The sequence below is a fragment of the Metopolophium dirhodum genome, chromosome 3 (assembly GCF_019925205.1).
Source record: "Metopolophium dirhodum isolate CAU chromosome 3, ASM1992520v1, whole genome shotgun sequence".
NCBI lineage: Eukaryota > Metazoa > Arthropoda > Insecta > Hemiptera > Aphididae > Metopolophium > Metopolophium dirhodum.
Genome location: NC_083562.1, coordinates 20,638,172 through 20,655,618, shown reverse-complemented (window position 1 = coordinate 20,655,618; position 17,447 = coordinate 20,638,172). Strand labels below are relative to the sequence as shown.

At 33.9% G+C, this 17,447-nt stretch overlaps 1 protein-coding gene across 4 annotated transcripts in view; it reads left to right on the top strand.

Moving 5' to 3' along the window:
• Nucleotides 1–17,447, top strand: part of LOC132942072 (teneurin-m) — a 68,784-nt gene that overhangs the window by 43,743 nt on the left and 7,594 nt on the right. Inside the window, exons 3-18 of one of the 4 annotated variants that reach the window (XM_061010372.1) lie at nt 5,711–5,932; nt 6,366–6,450; nt 7,737–7,939; nt 8,088–9,008; nt 10,051–10,328; nt 11,242–11,458; nt 11,841–12,035; nt 12,103–12,312; nt 12,480–12,815; nt 13,200–13,407; nt 14,076–14,102; nt 14,967–15,183; nt 15,262–15,438; nt 15,562–16,223; nt 16,310–16,545; nt 16,607–17,050. In XM_061010372.1, coding sequence (XP_060866355.1) covers nt 5,711–5,932; nt 6,366–6,450; nt 7,737–7,939; nt 8,088–9,008; nt 10,051–10,328; nt 11,242–11,458; nt 11,841–12,035; nt 12,103–12,312; nt 12,480–12,815; nt 13,200–13,407; nt 14,076–14,102; nt 14,967–15,183; nt 15,262–15,438; nt 15,562–16,223; nt 16,310–16,545; nt 16,607–17,050 — 4,638 coding nt within the window. The remainder of the gene's footprint in view (nt 1–5,710; nt 5,933–6,365; nt 6,451–7,736; nt 7,940–8,087; nt 9,009–10,050; nt 10,329–11,241; nt 11,459–11,840; nt 12,036–12,102; nt 12,313–12,479; nt 12,816–13,199; nt 13,408–14,075; nt 14,103–14,966; nt 15,184–15,261; nt 15,439–15,561; nt 16,224–16,309; nt 16,546–16,606; nt 17,051–17,447) is intronic. The other 3 variants (XM_061010374.1, XM_061010373.1, XM_061010375.1) reach the window with 3 other exon arrangements.

The window sequence follows — 17,447 nt, the reverse complement described above, 5'->3', positions numbered from 1 at the left end:
TTGATATTATAACACGAGCGTGTGCGCTCCCGGTTGTTTTTTCCCAGACCTAATCCTAGGACCCTCACTGAATTTGTATTTTGATCACTATAAATTTATTTGGAATTATAATTATATGTACACATGACCGGCGGTTCCCCGCATCGTAAACAGTAACGCCCCGGTACCGCATTAAAATACTTTAATCCACGATATCGACGTTTAACTGCGAAACACATCTGTAGGAGGGAAATTCTGATATTATTATTATTTCGGGGGGCTGTTATATTATTATTATGATTATTGCTATATTATGGACACGATACCGTTTTAGGGTACGGGGATGCTTTCGCTGGCGTAAAACAACGTCTTGTTTACTCATCCGTCAGATTCATCTAATATGATTCGATGCTTTGGATTGCGAGTCACAGCGTGGGCAAAGGGATGATACTTGTTTTTCTCCCCTAAGCTACTGCCCCCCTACACACCCCTCCACTCATATTGCACCCTCCCCCACCGGGGGCGCCTTTGCATTGTTGTTCCGTCAGCGGTTGGTCGTTATCTCCGGTCGGCAGCCGTCACTTCCCCCACCAACGCAATCAAAGCACGCATCGGAAGTGTACGGCGTTATTTTCTCACCCCAAAAACATCGGTATCGCGTCACTGCTCCATCCCGTTTGAAACTGTTTTTTTTCACGTCTCCGAGTTTCAACGCCCACGATAATAATAATATATTGTACATTTTGTATCTGTGTACCCCCCCCCCCCCCCCCCCCGGTAATTGCTCCGGCGAAATACCCTTCTAAATGAATGAATGACGTGCGAATGGCTGGTCAACATAAATATTCATGACCGGGATGCCATGTGTATCTGATAGTAACTCATATTACAATAATGATATGCATCGATAAAATGATTATTACAGTAGTTTTATGTATTCAAATACGTGTATAATATGGTGTTCGCCCATTACCGAGAGTATAGTGTTCCCTCAACTGATTATGATGTATAATATTGACAGGAACAGCGAGCGACAGTCAATTATGTTCTTTATTATGCGTGTAACCAACGCGTGTACCAAAGCGTAATGTTTTTGTCGGTCGTTTTTATAATATCTAATAAAATATTATTCAATGTTCTTATAAAATACCTAAATTATTGAAAAATAGTAAAAAGAGTGGTTCGGCCTATTATTTCGACTCAGAAATAGGTTAGTTTGACCAAATTCCCACTTGTATTTAAACAAGATAGCCGGAAAAAATTAATTTGTACGAAAAAAAACCAACCCTCTGTGGTCCTGCCTAGCCCCCTCTCAAAGGACCGCTGCCGCTACCATATAACGTGTTCATAAAAAGCGTTTCGTGCAGTGTATGAATATCTCTTATATATATGTACATGCGTATACCGGGGACCTATCCCACGCACGTATAAATATATATATGCGTGAGTGTGTCTTCGAAGGGTCGGCGTGATTTATGAAACGTCTAATCGATTCCGGTCGTATACTCCAGGGTTTCGATTCGAAGCTTTAACGCGGTATAATGTGCGTATACGAGGACGGCGGTTCGATTTTCCAATGCTATTATTTTTTATTTTTATTTTTTTTTTTCGTTATTCCCTCCCGCCCTCGACACTATATATATATATATGTGTGTGTGTGTGTGTGTGTGTGTGTGTGTGTGTGCCTTGGTTACGCAGTCTGCAGATGATTAACAATATACGTCAACCGAGACAAATTCAAAACCGGAGCGTGTAGAAGAGTCCTCCGTTCGGCAACCCCCCGTGCATTATACAAAGGGTTGTTACTATGTATATTTCCACAATTCGTGTTTGTGTGTGTGTGTATATATTCGTGTGTACACATTTGCTCACTCTGTACCTCCAACTCTCCATCAGCCCGCGTGGCATATACGCACAGCAATTTGTTAATGGGTAGTGCTCTTAATTTTCCCTCCAGATCTGCTACTATTTAGACACTCCAAAACACACTGTTTGCATTGGCACTGCATGACGTGTATTCTCCACTACTGTCCCACCACGCACCCACTGCAGATCATCACGTACATATACCCCTCCGTATACACACAGTGATACATTACGCGCGTAAACAAGGGCATTATATCGAATACCACGTGAATTTTAAAGACAATAGTGTCTTGTGAGTCGTAACAACTATGAGACTATAAAAACATTTCGATACTTGTGTAGTCGTAGAAAATAAACTTTTCTAGATTTCATAAAATAAAATACATTTTAAGACTTCTTACATGCAATAACGTATCATCGTTAAAAATTTTCAACTTTTATTTCTCTTAAAATCGTTTTACAAATACACGTCATTAGAACTAATTGTCCCATAAACTGTTGGCATTCATCGACGGCATACTTACACACAATAATATATACATTTCGCTTGCTGCTTTCGTGTTAGGCATTGTCGTTTATCAGTTCGATATGTATTACTCTCGCACCCTTCCCGTGAGTGCAAAAAATTCTACAAATAAGAAATTGTTTTTATCAGTACCTATTAATAAAAGATATGAGTTGATAAAATTCAAAATTTCGTTTCGTTTTTTTATCATTGCTAGGAACACACTATTTCAAAATGGATGGGTGGAGTCGATGGGTGGTGATTTTTTTTCGACACGAAAGTCGTGAGAAGCGCTTTTAATATCCGACACACGTCACCAGCGGGGGAAAAATAAACGCTGACGACGGACCCCGTGGGTCGTTATTATTGGCCTGGTGTCAAAATTTCAAACCATGGAAGTGCGGGATAGGTAAATACCGAAAGGTCAAACATAGCGCGACCAACTCGGATGGCATTTTGAGAGGGTGACATTTGTGAGTACACGTAGTGGCAGAAGGGGGGAGAGTTCAAGAGAAGGTGCGTCATTAGAGAGCAAAGGCCGTGGCTAGGACGTGATCGAGTTGTCAACGGTTTTCGGTCAAGTCGTTAAGACGGTGACTGAGTTCCACCCCTATCCACACCGTCCTTTTCTACTTCCTGTTCGCCACCCGCACGCCTTCCCATATCCTTTTATAACCAGCTAGCCTAACGAACCGGCAACTGGACAACAAGAACGAAATTCCCTTTGTAACGATGCATATACACACGCGCGCGTGAGCTACACACACACATTAAAAAAAAATAAACCGACACGACTCATTGGACAGTTTGTTCATTATGCAACAACAAAGCAATTTTTTTCATTTTATAAATATTTTTCTTCTCTCTCTTATATCCATTCTTCTTCTTTATTGAACTTTTTAAAATCTGTATTAAGAAATTTCATCATTATTTTCACGATAAAAATAATGGATATAAGATTATTTCCGTAACGAGGTGAAATTATCGACAAGTAACTTTTAAAGATACAACTATGCATAATTTATTATTATAATTATTCCGTGATAGTATTGTATCTTTATAACATAATATATTATGTGTTAGAAATTAGAATAAGTAATTGTGTTTATAATTAAATTATTTTCATATTAGTTTTGTTGCATACTGTTTACTGTTTAATATAATACTGCTGAAAGTAATAACAAAATTTGAGATATTTCTTAATCATAATATTTTTATAGTGAACATGTGTTCATGCTCTGGTTGAGACAAACTTTGTCTTCCTGTGTCTTCGTTTCATTTAATGCAAAACCAGATTGTGTGTATGCAAATACTTTGAGAAAGTAACCGGGCGTGTTCTTCTTAAGCACCTAACGCTCGAGGGTTATCATAGAGACGTGATGTGCATTATACGGGATTAACAAACGAAAGCAGAACGTGACGTACCCAGATTGAATAAATGCAACTTAAAAAATAACCGACCATAAAGTTTTCGACCAAATGTTGAGGCCCCGAAAAGCCTAAGTTCAACCGGCCTCAACGATACACACTATGTATTCTTGTCCTTTGTCCAGCACATTGTTTAAATCGGAAATAAATTGGAAAACTTTTAGCCAACGTGTACAAAGTATGACAAAAGAAGGCTGAAAACTTTTTTAATTCGTTTGAATTCGTCAGTTGAAAATTGAAGACAAAAAATTGGATATGACAAACTTATAATCTTATTTTATACCTACTGAAATAAATTGTATACACATTTTACCATCAAAGTTGTAAGTTATTTTAAATATGGATAATTAAATGTGTTGACAATCTAAAAAATATGTTATACAACTTTAAAAATATATCGTCATATTATATTTGACTTGGAAATCGATAATTTGTTTCTATTAAAAATGTCTACATTTTCCTCTTTTTATTATTAATGGTTAAAATAAAACAGATTTATCGGAAAATGGAAAATTGAAAATAAGAAATTTAATTTTGTCGTCACTAGCTTTTTATGAAAAACTTTTTAACGACTGGTATAGGTATTATAATATTTTCGTTAATTGTAATTTACCCCTTTAATGACTATAGTATAATATATTCTAGGGAGTTCAAAAAACGTAAAAAGTTTGTTTCGTAAAAACTTAACGTTCGTATCTAATAATTTGCACTAAAACCAAACTTCAGAATTTTAGCTATCGATGGTGTTCTATCATTATTGATCAAAGCAGCTTCGTATTTACAATACAGTATAGTACCTAATATTTGTTGTCCCTTTTTCTTTTCTTTTCGGTACTGAGTATTGTTATTGTTTTTATCACCCTTCTGCGTTAAATAAAAACTGTATTTTATTAGCAAACTCCAATTTATTTATTTTTTTTTTAAATCCGATTGTTTAAGCCACCCCACATTTATCGTATACATTATTGTAGGAAAACTTCCCCGTCCTGTTTGAAACGATAATCTAAATGTGTTTCTGTGCATGTGACTCACACGTCACCGAGCTCCTCTCTTTCTCTCGATTTCTATTTGACGGATCACTTAATACCGCGTTCGTTCCTTCCTCATGTACATAATATATTATATATATAGTAATCTTGTATATTATTCCAGTAAGGTCCTAATCTGATACGACACGCCGAGACGACGCGACGCCCACCACCCCTCATATAATACATATTATAGCGTACTATTTAATACTGCCCGGGATAATGTCCCTTATTCCGATTACAGACTTCACTCTTGTCGTCTTCGTCCCCACGGTTTTAATCCTGCCGCGAGCTAACGGTATTACGACCAGAATCAATTGCTATTTCGTGGTACACTGAGGGGTGGTGGTTGAAGGTGTCAAACGGGATCCGACTACATGCTGCTCGGCGGAAAGTTATCTCTAGGTTTTCTTCCGCTCCCATTGTTCCATTTTGCCTATAGTTCTAACTCAGTTTCGTTGAACTGTATATAATATGATTTATAAAGTTTTAATATTTTTTAATATTTTAATATTATTGTTAGGCATAGTATATTATTTATCCACACAAATACCAAACTTCCACAAAAAAACTATTTATTGTTTTATTACATTACCTTATTTGTTATTTTAAATTTCATAAAAAATCCTAAACATTAGTTTAAAAATTTGTCCATGTCAAATATGGCGTTATTAAAATTAAAATTATATATAGTGTTCATATAAAAAAAAATTATACTTTATAAATTACAGTTTAACATTTAAATAATATATAATATCCATTGTTTACCTATCTCTAAATAGATGGATTTACAAATACGCTGGATATAATATTCGTAGGAAATATAGTTACTGATAATAATATAACTAGTTTTTTAATAAAATAAACGTAACATTGATTTTAATTTTGAGCATTTTATTTACAGGTTGTCTGCTAAACGATTCTTTGAGAAATCCACCAGATGTGCCACCGAGAAATCCCGGCACGATGAGTAGGTTGAACGGTCGGCTGAAGGGTTCCGGACAGGGATCCAATGCCGGCACGATGGTACATCTTGCAGGAGACCATCAACACCCGATGGACTTAGACTTTGAACCATCCAATTGTGTCATAAGAACTGCTTCCGGGTCCGTTTACATACAGCCGGGTATGGATAATAGTAATAATAAATAATACGACTTTCCTTCATCTTTATTTCTGTTCCACTTAACTGAAAATATTTAACGATATCCTCTAAAATAAAATGAAAAAGAAACGCCATTAGCAAACAATGACGATAAAAGACGGTTTTGAGAAAAGTTGGAGGGCTCTCAATTATTATTCCGAACACTGTCGTCGTCGGAGAGAACGCCGAGCCGTTAATAATGCATCTAGAAATTCTCCTTTTAAAAATCATACAGTTGAGTTAACACTTTCTTAAGTGGAAGAGGAGGGACAGTGATTTTGAACTGATTATAATATTATATAGTCTTGAAAAAAAACATAGTGCAATATTAAATTTGAGTCCCTTTTCAAGTAAACCGTATTACTGTAGAATATTTTTTATAATGAATATAATTTATACTTTTATGTTATTACAGACATGACGAAAAGTGTGTTGGACTACAAGAATACGTCATCATGCAGTAGTCCTTCTAAGACTGATATTCATAAATCATCGGAAAGGTTTGTTCAAAATATTCAATAACTGGTGGTAAAACGAAACATTATGTTATTAACGTTATGAGTTAAGCTGGAAAAGTTGACTTATGGCTATATTCATTATTTATTATTATTTACAATCATTTTTTTTTTTTTTGATATCTTGATCATGATTGATATACTCGGTTTTTACCTATACGTAAACACGTGTCGGAAACAAGACTCGGGTGTCCAAGCGTCATACTTTTTGTTTTGTTTCGGAGAGGGTTCAAAAACATAAATCAGTCATAATGAAAGGAGCCATTACGTATGGTATTGTTGGAATTACTTAATGGGGTTCGTTCTGGGAACCGTTTTGAAAAACGAATTCTAACTAGCAAATGGAAACGCCCGCAAATTGCTATTAAAAACAGAGAGGGTTCTGCTGACCACATGATTTTGCCCCCTCATCATTTCTGTACAATGATATTATTGTGATAGAAATCTCTCTGATATATGTAACTTATCAGCATTTTTGTTGAGTATGTCATCATTGAATTATGATACCAGTGGTCACTGAGTAAAACTTCTCTCATAATTATTATTATTTTTATCTACTATAGGTTTCGTTTTATCATCAAAATAATATGATATATAATAATCAATATAATACTATAATAAGATATACTGCATTAACATTAGTTTATGTTTTTACTGCATCCAAATAAACATTTGTTGAGTGATATCAATATGAGTGGTGTATTTTTTGTTTTGAATAATTTTGTACTATATTTTGAGTATAATATTTTGACTATAACACTAAAATTAAATTAAAAAAAGGGATAAAAATCAGTAAATATAACGATTTATTGCACCAATACAAAAAAAAACGGTGATTAAAAATGTTGGAACAAATCATGAAAAATATTTTTTATTACAATTTATAGTAGGTACACATATTATGATGTGATGTCAAACGGAGCTTTTGAAAATTCAAAAATAGATTTATATCCTATTCAAGATCGTTTATGTTTTATACATTTAAAACACCATTTTATTTTATATAATACGTATTTTTAATTGTGTTAGTGATGTTCAAAATAACATTTATCAAATCACTTTATTTGTATTATTATTATTTATATAAACATTAACCTATTTTAGAACATTTTAACAAAATCAATACATAATAAATCCTAGTCCTGCAAATGAGTATTTTAAATAAGATAAAATATAATAATATTAATATATATTACGAACTCAAATCGTATTTTTTTCTGTTCATCTAAGAATTATTATAGTATTTAATTGAATTACATGTGTGATTACAGGTGCTCTTTAGGTTACGGTGTAGGCATGCCGGTACTACCAGTCAGGAATAACCTGAGACGACCAACGTCTTCTCATCATTTTTCATCCGCGTCTCGGTTCCAGTTCCAAAAAGGTTTCGCTTCCCGGTGTTCATGGAAGTGCACGTCAATAGTGTTAATAATTGTGTGCTTATTGATGGCTGTTGCATTAACTTATATCACGTGTAAGTTTTCAAAATACGTTCATTCGTACCGTGAAAATATTAATAAAAAAAAAAAATAAATACACTTATGTATAATAATCTGTAGATATAACTAAACAGGAAAAAAAATTACAATAATGCAAAATATGTTTGTTCGTTTGATTTGCAGCATCAAACCTTTTGCGGTTATCGTACCAAGGTCCAGCATCGTGTTCGGTGCTGGTCGATGAGAATGGTGGAAACGGTGACTCACTGGCCATGCCGAAATCGCTGAACCACACGAAAACTTCGGAAAACACAGGTAGGTGGCGAGACCTAGAAACCCACGCACGTAGTAAACGTAGTTTGGAAAGACAACGTCAAAATCACCGGCCACTGGACTTGCTTGACGGCGGTGATGGTGACGTTGGAGCTAACGGTGATGGTACGGTAGTTGAGCATGATAACCCGGTAAAAGATAGTTTATCCTCTCGCACGCTTAACGCACGTACTAACAGAGCTTTGCCCCGACAAATGTACGACGCCATGATGGCGGTGAAGTCTTCGTCGTCCAAACGGCTACCGCCGACCCGCAAACATCGGAAACGGCAGGCTTCTGACATGATTGTGTACCGGAAGGATTCCGATGACGATGATGACGGCAATATCATGGCTGGAAGCGTGGACATCGTGCCGTTGGATTCCGAACACCGCATCCGGGTAAATCTGACGATAGCGTCTGACGATGACTCAGCTGGAAGTCCGATGTACGCCTTGTCCCTGTCGTTGCCCAGAGCCGATCAGGTGGAACCTGTAAGAGTCCCTGCTGCCGTCGTGAATCCACCGAACTCTGTGCCGCCATTGCTGCAATCGCCCGGTGCAGAGTGCGATTGTTTCTGTCCGTGTCTCGGTCAAGACGACGACGATGACGACGGCGGGGATAGAATGGTCACGGCTAATATCGTACCGACAATTTCTTCGACTTTCTCACCGATCGGTAACACGACGACTGATACGATTTGGAGTACAGAGTATTTTACAACCGAATCTCCCGAACCGACTGTGGACGTCATTTCGTGTCCTCCTCCCGTTTTGCTGTTTTGTGACACAGGTAAGTCGGTACTCTCTCATGTATACATTAGAACGTGACGAAAATGAAGGCGACAACCACCAACAACTTTATAAGCTGGCCCGTAGAAGTAACTTCATATCGTTTGAACTTTTCAAGTTTAGACACCTGTTTTTAACACCTATTTATTTTCTTAATAATAGAATTATTTTATTAGTGCTTGGTGATTGAAACTATTGTATATTTTATATGCGTTATTTTGAATTCCGTAGTTGGTTTTGGTAATGGTGCTTAGATCTTATTTCACTTTTTAGTAGTTTAGATGATTTCATTTAGTATTAATATAATTGATTATTCTTATTATACGTACTTTGCTAACATAATTAATCATTATATATGTTTCGTGCAAATACAAAAACTGTAATTTATATAGTTTATTAGGTTTTGTATTAATATTTTTTTGAGTTTAATAACATCGTGAACATACTTAATATTTGTACACGAAACTTTAATAGTCCTCATAATATACTTCACAAAAAATATTAACTTGCAATTTAAACTAACTTTGATAAATTGTATACATAAACGTATTACATTACTCAATCAACTAATAATTTAAATGAATAATGACATTTTATTTTCAATAAGTATTTGATAATTTGTGTGAATTGAATGTGATATAGCAGGTTTCAATAATTTCCACAAGGAAATTCAATTAAAATTAAACGCACGTAGTAATACTGGTAGGCAATTTATTGATGTTGCAATGTGCTACAAAATTACCTTGTTAACTTGAGCGGTCATTGGTCAATACTATAAAAAAATATTTCTCATATTTATTTATTTATTCATAAACCCTTTGGTAAAAGAACAAAAAATGGTATTTAATTTACATACATGTATAGGGTTTAATTACGTTTTCCATTTGATGAAAAAACTGAAATACAAAACGCCATTTGTTTCTCCGCAGTTTTATAAATTTGTGCCACGTTTAAAAGTATTGACACGGTGGTAGCATATTGCAATGTTTAATGTGAATAATCGTTAGTGGATTTTTACTTATTATTTCGTTTGATGTATGCAGGGTCAAAGTTATTCCCGGTCAGGACGGCACCACCCGACGGTACTACTTTTGCGCAGATAACATTAGGCGATACAATTGACGGAGAAATACCGGCATTCGGCTACTGGAATGTCCAGTTTTATCATCCGCGAGCTGCCTACGTAAGGTTCAACTATGACTTTCCCAGAGGCGCCAGCATTGCCGTGTACGGGCGAAGGAACGCACTACCCACGCACACCCAGTACGAGATATTGGAGCTGCTCAACGGCTTTCAATCCCGACAGACCCGGTCCACACACGTGAGTTTTTCAAACACTTTAATATTATTTTGTCCATCTGTCAATATTATCTAATTTAATAATATGTAATATACTATTCTAGTAGTTTTAATAGTATTATTTTACTGAACATTTCCAATATTGAAATTAAAAAAAAAAAAATAAATATTAACTATACATTGACCCATAATACGGCGATGAATTTGAAATAAAAAATGCCATTCAAAACTAATTAGGTAGGTAACTAATCACAAATAGTTCCCCCCTCCTCCCCACCAAAAAATAAAAAATGTTTTACTGAAATAAATAATTTTAATTAATATTGTAATAATTTAATATAGGACTGTAGGAGGAGGTACACTATTTATTAATTAACTGAAATCAATAAAATAGGTATATTATTTTGCATTTTTAGTTAAGATTTCAACAACATTAATTGGCATGGTACCCAAATAGACTATTGAAATACAATTTTTATATTTATTACAAAATCTATTTTTAAAAGTTTAGTACCTACCTATAATTTTTTTTTATTAAATACAAGTTTGAATAGTTTTTAACTTGTAGAGTGTAGGTAGTAAAACACTTTTACATCAAATATTATGTCATGTTAAATCATTAATTGACAATGATTAGCGATTTCCATGAATATAAATGAACAAAACAATTGAATTCAACAAACTACTATTATTAACATTTGGTAATCGAGTTATATTAATTGTTAAGTACATATTAAGTACATAATTAGATAAATACGTTAGTATAATTTAATTGAACTGTCATAATGTTAATAATAATTGCCAATTGGAAATTACATCAAATTGTTATCGTATGTTTTGAGGATCCAAACAAGATTTTTGTTCATTGAACCTTAGTATAATATTATTTTATTAAATATATGTTTATATATAAATTATGTATTTTCATTTTACAGCCGATCATCAAAAAGGAAGTTACACATTATCTGGAACCAGGTCACTGGTTTGTTTCGATGTATAATGACGATGGAGATTTAACTACGTTGACGTTCTCAGCATCAGTTTCGCAAGACATGACTTTGAGTTGTCCTAATGGATGTAGTGGTAAAGGGGAATGCATGGTAGGCCATTGTCAGTGCAACCCTGGATTTAGCGGAGACGACTGCAGTGACAGTAAGTAGACTAACACTTTATTGCGAATTTTATAATTTTTTTTTTTCTACAGGTGTATCTGAAATTCAATCTCTTCGGTCAATTTTAGAATTATTCACGTCTTTTTTTTTTTTTTACTAACAATTTTTTAAACATTTATGTTTCATAATATTTTATTGCTTTGTCATTATTATTTTTTCACTATGCATCATATCATTATTTTAAAACAATTGATGTTCGTCTAAAGAATGATGGTCATTTCTGGTACCATATGTTACTAATATTATTTTAATTTTAAACGCATAATATTTGAGGTGTGCTTTAATAGCATGTTTGTATTCAATGTTTAACTAGCTGTTTGCAATTAACGATTAAATAGTAATTTTTATTATTTTCATTAAAGGTGTTTGTCCAGTATTATGCAGCCAAAGAGGCGAGTACATCAATGGCGAATGCCAGTGCAACCCTGGATGGAAAGGCAAAGAGTGTAATCTGAGACACGATGAATGTGAAGTGCCCGATTGCAATGGTCACGGTTACTGCACGAATGGTAAATGTATCTGTGCACTTGGATTCAAAGGGAAATTTTGTTCGGAAGGTACATTTTTGAAAAAACGATAAATTCAAAGCATAGTAATTAATAACATTTTTATTGAACTATTTAGTGGACTGCCCAAATCCAAATTGTAGTGGCCACGGGGTTTGCGTTGAGGGAACTTGTATCTGCAAAAAAGGTTGGAAGGGCGTGAACTGTGATGAAATGGATAAAGATGCCCTACAATGTCTGCCCGATTGCTCGGGACACGGAACGTTCGATTTAGAAGCACAGACGTGTCAGTGTGAACCCATGTGGTCTGGTGAAGATTGTTCTAAAGGTAAAGTATATTTGTCACGTTATTTACTCAAAATTAATGAAGTTCATACACAAATAGACATAAAAAAATGTATTTTAAATAATTTAAAAACCATGTATTTTTTATTAATACGTTATTTGTCAGGTGTTCATTACAAGTTTTAATGTGGATAATATATTATTTTGTAGAATTGTGCGACTTGGACTGTGGTACACATGGACATTGTGTAGGTGATACTTGTGCCTGTCATTCTGGTTGGTCTGGTCAGTATTGCAATTTAAAACTATGTGATAACCGATGCAATGAGCATGGACAATGCAAAAATGGCACTTGTTTGTGCGTCACTGGTTGGAATGGAAAACATTGTACACTCGAAGGATGTCCAAATAGTTGTTCTGGACACGGGCAGTGTCGGGTAAACAGCGACAACGTATGGCAATGTAAATGTTCCGACGGATGGGATGGTTTGGATTGTAATACTCAATTAGAACGTGATTGTAACGATAATATTGATAATGACAAAGGTAATTATAACTAAGATGTAGCAGTAATAGTTGATGCGGCGCACCCGTAAAAATAAAATAAAACATAAAAATCCATCAAAAATATTTGTAAAATGTGCACAAAATATAATTAGTCTTACAACATGTATAGCCTGAGCTAGGCATAGGCATACGTGAAGGGGTCTTCTGTAGATTTAACTATCTCAGAAGTTTCTAGAACACCCCCTCTCCCTAAAATAAAAATAGGTCAATTGAATTATAATTTTGTGTACACCCTCTGACTAATATTAATCAGGGTGCGGGCAATATTACTTTGGATAATGTGAAAATTCAACTAAATGTTCTAAGGATCTACGTATTTATGTGCGAAATATACAATTAGACATTAATATTGTGTTTGTTCAGATGGTCTTATGGACTGTGAAGATCCGGAATGTTGTTTAAACCATTTGTGCCGTAGTAGTCAGCACTGCGTGTCATCGCCAAAGCCCATTGACATACTCTTACGTAAACAACCACCGGCAATAACTGCATCGTTTTTCGAACGAACAAAATTTTTAATCGAAGAAGGCAGTCTACAAAATTATGTTAGACCTGATACATTCAATGAAAGGTAATTTTTAAGTATATTATTATTATTTTTTTTATTTTGTAATGACTGAATAAAACTCATAATTTGTTGTACCCGGGGAACAAATAGGACTAGTAAATTACTAGAAATTCCGTAGTTCTCTGAAAATGTTATAATATGACATTATTGAGAGAATACCGGAATGCCAGAAAATGATAAACACATATCGATGTATTATATAAGTTGAAATTCTTAAGTGACTGTGTTTATTGTGTATGGTGTTACCTTCAATGTTTTCTGTCTTGAATCTTTCTATTGAAACTGCGTTGTGCCCATGTGAAAATATCCTTTCCTCAATGTTCCAGTCTCTATTGATTAAATGTCGTTAGCATCACTTCTCAGCATATGCATATATAAACGATATCTGATAAAAGAAAATTTAAAAATTTAATCTATTATTGTGTCTTTTTTTTATTCAATTTGTACCTACCTATATGCAAATGTTGAAAGGTAGTGCTTGCATTTAACATTACAATTAACGACTACCAAGCAGCTTAATGTGTACCTATGCTTAATGTGTACTAATAGGGATTCATATTTTTCATTAACAATTGCGAAAAAAAAAACAATCAAATAAAAATATCTATATACTTTTTTTTATTACTAAACTAAAGCCTAACGCTTTCTTTCGAATATTATCTTGTTTCCAGCATTTTCTGGAGTCACTTCAACACGAGGTAAGAAATGGCCATAGTTTGCCCAGAATGGATTTTGTTTTTGTATTATTTTTGAAGGGAAATATAACTCCTTTTATTTATTTACTGGGTGTTTTTATATTATTCTCTTTCATCTTCTCCTATATATTTCGCTTAGCAAAAATTAGTATTTCTCACACAAATCATATTTAATATCAAATAAAAAATTCAATTCAAAAATATATAAAATAAAATTCACATTAATATTTTCGAATGAATAAATACTTTTAGTGCCTATTTATTACAAAATATTGATAGGCCTTTCATCAATACTACACGATGTGTTTAATTAAATATATTTCACCATTTGATTAGGCATAAAATGAGCTTTTGCTTGCATGACCTATACGCTTTTATCCAAAAAAAAAACCCCTTTGTATTGTGTACTCGTCAAAGCTTTATTCTTCATTTGTAGTTGTACATGTTTGTGTTGTTTTAATAAATTGTGACGTTTTGTGTTTGGTTCCATTAACTGGAAATAATTAGATACGTAACACAAATTCTATCACTTGATGCTTTGTCGTATGATTTATATAATCATTCAAGTGAAATACATTTTGACTTTGTAATTTTAAATAATCAAATTCAAAAATATATACACTCTATGGGGGAGAAATACATAAAATAAAATAATTAAATTAAAATTGTTTTTCAGTTTAAAAATAAAATGTGACGTAATAATATCCCTAAATAATTTTCTTTTACTTAGTTGGATATTGTTTTTATTATTATTATTGTTTTAACATTTTTATGCATAGCACGTTAAATACAGTAAATTAGATTTTTTGATTTTTAATTCAAAATCAAAAAAACGTTAGAATTAAACAAAATATTTATTTTATTTAGCCGATCGGCTGTTATTCGCGGTCGAGTTGTTACGTCAACTGGAATGGGATTAATGGGAGTTCGGGTTAGCACGAATATTGCACCCGAAGGATTCACATTAACTCGTGAAGATGGTTGGTTTGATTTATTGGTAAATGGAGGAGGAGCTGTAACTTTGCAGTTTGGTAGAAGTCCATTTAAAGCACAGACTCAAATTGTAAACGTTCCTTGGAATGAGGTAATGTTTATTTGGGTGATTGGATATTTAAAATTATATAATTAATCTAACTTTTGCATTTAAATTTTATATCGGTAGATCGTTATTATTGAGACAATAGTGATGTCACTGACTGAAGATAAAGGTATTCAGCTTAGCGGACAAGCTTGCAAAGCTCACGATTATGATCTTATGAAACCCGTCGTATTAGCATCCTGGAAACACGGTTTTCAAGGATCTTGGTCTGATAAGAGTGCGGTTTTAGCTGAATCTCAGGTTAATAGTTAAATTTATAGTTGATATATTAATAGTTTATTCTTTTCAACTTTTATATTTAAGCGTACATACATATTAATATTTGTATAACTTTTTAATATATAAATATATTATTTAAATTAGGTCGTACAAGAAAGCTTCCAAATTCCGGGAACAGGTTTAAATTTGGTTTATCATAGCTCCAGATCAGCTGGATATTTATCTACAATACAATTACAACTCACACCCGAGACAATTCCATCAACTTTGAAATTGATTCACTTACGAATAACTATAGAAGGAATTCTTTTTGAAAAAACATTCGAGGCTGATCCTGTTATAAAATATACGTACGCTTGGAACAGACTTAATGTTTATCGTCAAAACGTATATGGAGTCACAACAGCTTTGGTTAAGGTCGGATATGAATATACCGATTGCCGGAATATTGTTTGGGACGTTCAGACAACCAAACTGAGTGGAAATGATATGAGCATATCAGAAGTAGGCTCTTGGAATCTAGATATTCACCATCGCTACAATTTTCACGAAGGCATACTACAAAAGGGTGATGGATCGAATATTTATTTGAAACAAAAGCCTAGAATTATATTGACTACTATGGGTGATGGACATCAAAGACCATTAGATTGTATAGACTGTGATGGCGATAATGGCTTAAAACAGAGACTTCTGGCTCCAGTCGCACTAGCTTCTGCCCCAGATGGCTCTATATATGTTGGCGATTTTAATCTGATTCGACGTATTATGACAGACGGCACAGTAAAAACCGTTGTCAGATTAAAGTAAGGATATAATTTAATTTCAATTGTAATTGTAATTTGTATAACCTATAACAAAATAATAATTACATATTGAATTTATTTTATAGTGTTACGAGGGTGTCATATCGGTATCATATCGCCGTTAGTCCTTTAGATGGATCATTGTTTATTTCTGATCCAGAGAGTCATCAAATTCTGAAAGTTAAGAACCCAAATAACTTCTCCGATCCAGATCATAACTGGGAACCAGCAGTTGGATCGGGCGAACGTTGTCTACCGGGAGATGAAGCGCATTGTGGGGATGGTGCATTAGCTAGAGATGCGAAATTAGCGTACCCCAAAGGTACACCAATCAATGAATAATTTTAATGTCAAATTTATTATACCATTTATTATTATTTTAGGTGTTGCTATATCTTCAGACAACATTTTATACTTTGCCGATGGGACAAATATTCGGATGGTGGACAAAGATGGTTTAGTATCCACTTTGATTGGTAACCATATGCATAAATCACACTGGAAACCTATACCTTGTGAAGGGACTTTAAACACAGGCGAAGTGCATCTAAGGTGGCCAACCGATCTTAGTATCAATCCCTTAGATAATACTTTACACATTATCGACGACCACATGGTACTGAAGTTGACCACAGATAACAGATTAAAAGTTATTGCCGGCCGTCCAATGCACTGCCCACCCGTTGGACGTACTGGTCTAAATACGGATCAGGAATTAGCTATACAAACCGCATTAGTTATGCCTCAGAGTATTGCTTTTGCACCTAATGGCAATATGTATGTCGCTGAATCGGATTCACAGAGAACAAATAGGATTAGAGTCATAAGTAAGTTTTGACGTTTGTATAAACAATTATTTTTATCTACATTTTTATTTTTAAAATGGTTGATTTATTTTATGATCAAATAATTATTTTCTCTATTGTAAAATAAAACTAATAATTAGATATCATAATTACTATTTAGTTTTTATATTATTTCTTTCAAGAGGATATTTAAATTAAATAAACCAGAGTAGTAACTTTATTGCATTCTAATGTATAGTACCTACATTGTAACTGGGTGTCATATATGAACTTTGCCAACGAGTAAGTTCGTGTAATAGCTGGCGTGTGAATATCGTTGTACTTATACGAAAAACGATTTTGTGCGGGGGCGGTTTTTCAGACTATATTAATAAAAACATTTTACATTCCTATTAAAGTTCTATTTTTTTCTATCACT